Raw genomic sequence first — 8148 nt, forward strand, 5'->3', positions numbered from 1 at the left:
GCCAGAAACAAGAAGAGTTAGCATTTCAATCAAGAAAAATGGCACCCCATATGAATTGAAGGCAAAAGACGTTGAAAGAATGTTTTACATATCAGCAATGTTGCATGAATCCTGAAAAAATAAGTCGTTTTTCAGATTGTGATCGGTGATGAGAAATGGATCCATTTCCGCAACTCAAACGCTAGGAATCTTATGTGAAACCTGACAAACCAGCCTAATCTACGGCAAAGCCGAATATCCATTACGCCAAGCTATTGCTCTGTATTTGGTGGGATAAGAAGGGCAAGATATTATTCCAAAACCGGATAAAAATATTAATGGGAAAGAGTACTGACAAGATCTTATTAAAGTGTCGAACGTATGAACATGTTCGAAATTCGCGACTAAACACGAAGCGATAATTTTCCATTAGGTTAACGTTTGGCTTTTTGTTGCGGACCGGTTAAAAATAGTTGGGAAAACAGCGCCTTGGAAGTTTTTCCCCACCTCCCTTATAAGTGAGTGTTTGGCCCTTATGACTATCATTTGTCCTGGCCGATACAGAACGTTTTCACTGGAACACAATTTACTTCAGAAGAGGGTAAGCCGGCGCAGTTTTTATGCGATAGACAAAATTAAAATCTCATTTTAACCATTAACCACTCCCCGTATTCACCTGATATGGCAACGTGCGACTTCTTCCTTATAGGAAAAATGCATTCGCCCATGAAAGGAAAGCGTTATGCAGACGTAGAGGCCATTAAAAAGGCTTGCACCGGCATACACTCGTTCGACATGCTTTTGGACCGTGCAAAGGACTGTATTGAAGCAGAAGGAGACTATTTTGTATATTGAAATACTTTTTAACTAATAATATACTTATATAAAAGACAGTTCGATTGTTTTTGAATGTTTAAATAAAGCATTAAAAGCTCCTTACATGTGCGCTATAATAAAAAAGCTCATTGAAAGCACATTAACATTTCCTAGTTATGCTACTGTTATAACTCTGTTGCCACAATGTTATCTTACAGTTTATAGGACACAACGAATTTGACTTTTATAGTTTTAATCGCACAAATTTTGCTTATTAAATTTTATTTTCTTATATAATTTTATGGGTTAAATTTCCTAAATAAATCAGAGAAAGGATATTACCATTTTAATAGCATAATTGTTTCTGTTTAGCATAGCGATTTGTAAACTTGGAAGGAATATTATGTTTTAATTTCTTAGAAACCAGATATAAGATCGCTTTTGAATATAATTGTGCTGAAATTTTATTTATTATATCTTCCAATGTCCAACGCTTTGAAAATTGCTTCACCATTTTTAATTTGAATATGCATTGAACCATTGAATTCGTCTTCAGAATATTTTTGGTGTAGATGTTTGGCTACATAAATGTTTCTGAGGGAATGCAAATAATTTTGAAAACGCAAAGAGAGTTTTTCTTGGATAAAGATTTTTTGCGTATTTTCCATAAAGAGCCTGTGAGTTGGGATAACGCGATGGTTGTGTGCGCGAAAATTATGCGCAGAGGAGAGGTCAAGGATCTCACTTGGACAGCTCAAAGGGTCAGTCCAATATGTTACGTCAAACTCCTACATAATAGATTGTAAGACGCTTTAAAATTGAAAAAGCGCTTTGAGCCGATCACAATTTCAAACTGAAGGTAAGACTCCCGAGACGGTTCATTCTCAGTCTGGCAAACGCTAGACAATGGACGAGAAAGTGTCTGGATGTTTCTACAAATCCAGTCCTTGAGTAGCTTTGTGCGCAACTCTGCGGTTGCCGGAGTGAGTGCTCTGTTCATTGTACTATCATACAAATAAGTTCCAGTTAGCCATAATCTTCAAAAGCCGCGTGTATAACTTCATCAGCTCTCAGATCATTAATTTGTGATTCATATCATTTTAAGTGAAGCAATTTTCGTTATTGCGAAAAAATGGATAAAAAAGAATTTTGCGTGCTGATAAATCATTGCTATTTGATATGAAAAAATAGGGTTGAAGTAGAAACTTGGCTTGATGACAAGTTTTCGGAACTGTCCCATGAAAATCAACCATTAAGGATAGGTATGCTAAGTTTAGACGTGGTGAAATGAGCACCGAAAACGGTGAACGCAGTGTACACCCAATAGAGGTTGCTACCGAAGGAAAATATAAAAAAAGTCTATAAAATGATTTTGTACGACCCTGGAGTGAAGTTGTTCGAAACAGTAAAGATATACACGACACGTTTTTATCATAACATTCACGAATATTTGGGTATGAGGAAGTTCTGTGCAATGGGGTCCGCGCGAGTTCACTTTTGACCAAAAACAAAATGATATTTTGGAGAACCAAAGAATGAAACATGGCTCATTATTTTCTTCCGAAGTCCATTCGACATTCATCCGAGTGGACAGGATACAATGAACCTGCTCCAAGATGTAGAAAAACCCAACAGTCAACTATTATATAGAGTTATTGGACTGTTTAAAGAAAATGAAAATGTTGCTTCACCAAAATAATGCAAAGGCCTCGAAATGCTTCCGCATCCACCGTATTCTTCAGATCTGGCCACCTGCGACGATATCCTGTTCTCAGAACTCAAAAGAAAGCTCGCAGGAAGAAAATGTAGAGGTGATCGCTGAAACCGAGGCCTATTTTGAAGCGAAGAACAAATCGTACTACAAAAATGGTATCGAAAAGTTGGAGAGTCACTATAATCAGTATCACCCTTGAACTACATACATATGTTGAAAAAAAAAACGAATTTTGTCAACAAAATTTGTTTACTATATTAGGCCGGGAACGTTTCGTTTGGCCTGTTATGAAGACTTAATTTTGATCCTAACGTTGTTTGCCCATAAGATGTATGGTCCGAGTAGTTTTTTTCCTGCGATAAATTTATGATTACTGTGAAGTTATACGAACTAAGTCCTAAAAAAGTATGATGTTCTTTTATTTAGTTAGGAAACTATATCAAACTCAAATTTAACCTATGAGACAATTTCGCTCTTTCCCATCTATTTTGTTGTAATTTATATATGTATATGTTTTTTTCATTTGTTGTGGTTTCTATTTTCTTTTATTTATTGTCGTACGCTCTACTTTTTCCTTGACTACACTATACTTGATTCAACGTTGATTAGATTACACCAGTGGCATAAATCTCAAAGTATGTGATAAAACGGAACCGTAATTTTTAATTTTGCAGAAATTGCGTTGATCCAAAGGAAATAAATCACTTATCGCCGTCTACCCTGAATTTTCTGAAACTGTTATCGATTAGCGGCATACTTAAGTTGTCATTCTTTGATTTAAACGCTGATGATTAGATTATTGTTCTTTATATTAGATTAAATGCTTTGATTTTCTAGAAGAGTCATGTTAAAGTGATATAATGAATGAAAATAAATTATTCTTTAAAAAAATACATATGTATGTACTCTTGGAATAGTTGATGTCTGAACTTTCTTTCATAGTAGATGTATATATGGTTATGAACGAGGGCAGTCTGATATGTCAGTTCTTCATATATAAATATTCAGCTATAAGCATTCATATTATCGAGTTTTGTTTTCAGTTTAAACTCGGCAGGCATAAAGAACGGATAACCTAAAAAAATTGTGTAAATAAAAAAATTTTGTAATTAAAAAACTTGTCCATCATTACATTTGATGAACCAACAGAAGTGAGGCTAGGTTAGTCGCCGTTTAAACCATTAAAAATTATTTTCTATTTTAAAATTTTAAATGTGAAAAGTGCTCACTGATTTTTGAAGAAATTATAATTTCAATGACCTCGAGGATATTTTCGTATTTTATCAAGTGTAAAAATTAGGAAACAAAGGAATTAGAACAATCTTAACAATCCATGAGCTTAGATAGATGTATATAAAATAATTGAGGCTTTGCACTGCGTCCTATGGTCTATTGTGCCCTTTTCTGTATCACTTATGTTCATAAAGTCCAGCACTTTGAACAATTCCGTACTGGATGTGACTGAGCTGATGTGATCCCTGTCCACTAAGATGGAACCCAAGAGCTTAGTCCATAAATTGAATTCTTTAAAATTACAAAAAACAAGTAAGGAAAGGCTAAGTTCGGGTGTCACCGAACATTTTATACTCTCGTATGATAAAGTGATAATCGAGATTTCATTATCCGTCATTTACATATTTTTCAAAAACCGTATTTGTGTAAAGTTTTATGCCGCTATCATCTTTGGTTCCTATTGTATATATTATACAGAGAAGGCCTCAGATGGAATTCAAAATAGCGTTAGATTGGAAGAAGGCGTGGTTGTGAACCGATTTCACCCATATTTCGAACATGTCAACAGGGTGTTAAGAAAATATTATATACCGAATTTCATTGAAATCGGTCTAGTAGTTCCTGAGATATGGTTTTTGGTCCATAAGTGGGCGAGGCCACGCCCATTTTCAATTTTTAAAAAAAGCCTGGGTGCAGCTTCCTTCTGCCATTTCTTCCGTAAAATTTAGTGTTTCTGACGTTTTTTGTTAGTCGGTTAACGAACTTTTAGTGATTTTCAACATAACCTTTGTATGAGAGGTGGGCGTGGTTATTATCCGATTTCTTCCATTTTTGAACTATATATGGAATTGCCTGAAGGGAACGACTATATAGAGTTTGGCTCACATAGCTATAGTAGTTTCCGAGATATGTACAAAAAACTTAGTAGGGGGCGGGGCCACGCCTACTTTCCAAAAAAGTTACGACCAAATATGTCCCTCCCTAATGCGATCCTTTGTGCCAAATTTCACTTTAATATCTTTATTTGTGGCTTAGTTATGACTCTTTATAAGTTTTCGGTTTTCGCCATTTTGTGGGCGTGGCAGTGGGCCGATTTTACCCATCTTCGAACTTAACCTTCTTAAGGAGCCAAGAAATACGTGTACTAAGTTTCATCATGATATCTCAATTTTTACTCAAGTTACAGCTTGCACGGACGGACGGACAGACGGACGGATAGACAGACAGACATCCGGATTTCAACTCTACTCGTCACCCTGATCACTTTGGTATATATAACCCTATATCTAACTCTTTTAGTTTTAGGACTTACAAACAACCGTTATGTGAACAAAACTATAATACTCTCCTTAGCAACTTTGTTGCGAGAGTATAAAAATCATCAATTTATCTCTAATTGGGATTCTTCCACGTCATTTACCTGAAATAGCAAATATCTGTCTTTGGAATTTCAACTTCTCTTATGAGCTTATCATTTATTAAGTTATTAGCAGCTCAGTTTGACCAAATTTTACCAGACTAATAAATAAATATTGATAAAATGTGGTATGACGTCGATCACATATTTCCAAACTCGGACTATAATTTTACATTTTTGTTAAAAATCAGTTCAATTTCAAAACGCCATAAATTTAGTATGCATATCTCCGGTTACGTGTGCATTTTAATTATTTTAATTTAGATTGGCTCAGATTTTACGTTAAATTTTTTGTGATTAAAGGGTTTCTTTGTATTGATTAGATTGGAATATTCAACACTTTCGGAGCCTATATATAGGCGGCTATTTTCTATAAACATATTTAGTATACTAAAGTGAAGTAGTGAACAATGTTATTAAAAGCACTTTTGTTTGTCGCTGGTGTTGTGGCGCTAGCCAGCGCTGAAAAATATGATGGGTAAAGTTTGTGAAAATATTTGAATATTTTAAATGATATAGTATTGAAAAAGTGTACAGTGTATTGAAATAAATCTTATAAAGCAGCATCCTTATAGAAACTTGAGATGTTGCAACTTCAGTCTTGCAAAAGCTGGACATTATAGAAGAAAAAGCCAGGCTGTTTACACCTCACCTTCCTCCATACAACTTTGACAAATTGCGTTGGATCTTACACTAAGTACAGTAAGATCTTCGAGATTATAGCAAAATGCACTTTGTTGAGAGAAAATAAATCCGCGAATTTCCGCTAATATTGTCGACACTGCCTGTTGAAGTGAATCATCAACTTCTTAAAAGGGGCTGGACATCGGAAAGCTCTTTACAGAAAAGTTTCCTCCAACATTCTCTATAGACTTCGATCCACCCTCGCATAAAGTTGATTGCGCCTTTCCTCAACGGTTTCGGTTACATGTCTCTTGCTGATATTCTAGCATAGCAAAAGCCACCAGGAGTATACACTGCGACAAAGTGATCTAAGTCTTCTGGGATGCAGTCAGAGAAAGTGTAAATTTCACAAAGTTATGATAGCTCTTACCCGCATCGAAGCAGCAATCCTTATCTTATTGATGTATAAAGTTTGAAATTAAAACAATCCGAAATCCAATCTACTTTCGTGTCTTTTAAAATCATTCACTTTTCGTTTTGACTATAAACGAATTTATCGTTTTGGATTAATCCCAACATAAACCAAAATATTATTTCATAATAACTCAAATAATCTTTTACATTAGTCAAACATTAATCTGTAGCTATATTTATACACCATATTTTCAGGTATAAAGTTTATGAAGTGACTCCCACAACCGCTGAGCAAATTGAGACTCTTATCACACTCTCTGAAGATGCAGATAAATTTGATTTCCTCTCTCTGAGTCGTATATCCGGTGATAGTGCACGTGTGCTTATCTCGCCCGAGATTGAGGAATACTTCAAAAACATACTTGAACAGAAAAATATAAGCTATAAGCTTGAAGATTCTAATTTCGGTCGCTCTGTGAATACTGAAATCTTAGAAAACCGTCTTCTGCGTCAGTTGAAACCTTACTCCGGTACCGGTCGCCTCGGCACTGAGCGTTACTACACTCAGTCAGAAATCAATGCCTACTTGGATGACTTGGCTGCCCGTTATCCATCACGTGTTTCACTCAAAGTTGTTGGCAAATCTTACGAAGGTCGTACTTTGAAAACTATTACCATAACAAATGGCGACGGCCGCTTGGGCAAAAATGTTATTTTGATGGATGGCGGTTTCCATGCACGTGAATGGATTTCACCTGCATCGGCAGTGTATGCTATTGGTGAATTGGTAGAGAATTTCGAGGAAAATGCTGATCTCCTACTAGATTATGATTGGGTTGTGTTGCCGGTGGTCAATGCTGATGGTTATGAGTATTCACAGGAATCAAGCAGTACACGTTTATGGCGCAAGACTCGTCAACCGGTGACAATTAATGGAAAAACATGCTATGGTACTGATCCAAACCGCAATTTCGATTTCCATTGGTTGGGCAAAGGCGCATCTTCGGATTATTGCTCTATTACCTACGCTGGCCCGCAAGCATTTTCGGAACCCGAAACTGTTGTCGTACGCGATCTTATTCACACGTACAGCGGTCGCGGTGTTATGTATTTGACTCTCCATTCATATGGTAGCTATGTGCTGTATCCATGGGGATATACCAGGTAAATACTAGTTGAAAAAACATGAAGTTGTTTATTATAATTGTAATTATCGCATATTCTTCTTATTCACAGCGAACTTCCGGAAACTGCCGACGATTTGCACGAAGTTGGCTTGGCTGGCGCAGACGCTATCAAAGCATACAGTGGCACTAAGTATACTGTTGGCTCATCAACTGGTCTCTTAGGTGAGGCTGCTGGTGCCAGTGATGACTACGCATTCCAAGCCGGCTTCCCTATTTCCTTCACTATGGAATTGCCACGTGGTGGCATTTATGGTTTCGATCCACCAGCATCCTCTGTTGATCGTCTGGTGAAAGAGACTTGGGTCGGCATTCGTGCTATGGGAAAGAAAGTGACTGAGAAATATCCATTAGCGTAAAGCATTAACTTGTAAAGAATTGGGCGCTTTTGAAATAATGCCGAACTCTTATTGCTTCCTTAATAAATTTTAAAAGTTTTTTAAACCTTTGTTTCCATATATTTATGTTCATAATCACTCAGATTTGCTAGCCGAGTTCATTTTTTGTTTCATTAGTAAAATTAAAAAAAATGTATTGAACCAATCGGTTCTTTAAAATCTTTCAAAATAGGCCTCTTCTTCGTCGATGCAGCGCTGCCAGTGCGATTTCTAAGCATTGAAAGCGTCGCGGAAGGCATTCTTCAGTATAGCCTTGAGAGCATGCTGCTTGGCTCCCCTCTGTCGTCTCAAAATGCTACGTCTTGTCGGACTCAATTGACCCTTCGTTTGAGTATCTTGAGGACTCTGCTCTAACGTTCTGCATGTTTG

The 8148-nt window shown here is 36.5% G+C and overlaps 1 protein-coding gene across 1 annotated transcript; it reads left to right on the forward strand.

Moving 5' to 3' along the window:
• Positions 1-5560: 5560 nt before the first annotated feature.
• LOC120777572 (carboxypeptidase B-like) lies at positions 5561-7839 on the forward strand. Its single transcript, XM_040108976.1, has 3 exons — positions 5561-5637; positions 6453-7361; positions 7434-7839. Exons 1-3 carry the CDS (start codon positions 5570-5572, stop codon positions 7738-7740), a joined length of 1284 nt encoding a protein of 427 aa, XP_039964910.1. The 5' UTR covers positions 5561-5569; the 3' UTR covers positions 7741-7839.
• Positions 7840-8148: the final 309 nt, after the last annotated feature.

Source organism: Bactrocera tryoni, chromosome 5, assembly GCF_016617805.1.
Source record: "Bactrocera tryoni isolate S06 chromosome 5, CSIRO_BtryS06_freeze2, whole genome shotgun sequence".
Lineage (NCBI taxonomy): Eukaryota > Metazoa > Arthropoda > Insecta > Diptera > Tephritidae > Bactrocera > Bactrocera tryoni.

Coding starts and splice junctions, on each gene's coding strand:
- LOC120777572 (XM_040108976.1), top strand. CDS start 5,570: ATGTTATTAAAAGCACTTTTGTTTGTCGCTGGTGTTGTGGCGCTAGCC. Junction 5,638..6,452: donor AGCGCTGAAAAATATGATGG/GTAAAGTTTGTG, acceptor CCATATTTTCAG/GTATAAAGTTTATGAAGTGA. Junction 7,362..7,433: donor TATCCATGGGGATATACCAG/GTAAATACTAGT, acceptor TCTTATTCACAG/CGAACTTCCGGAAACTGCCG.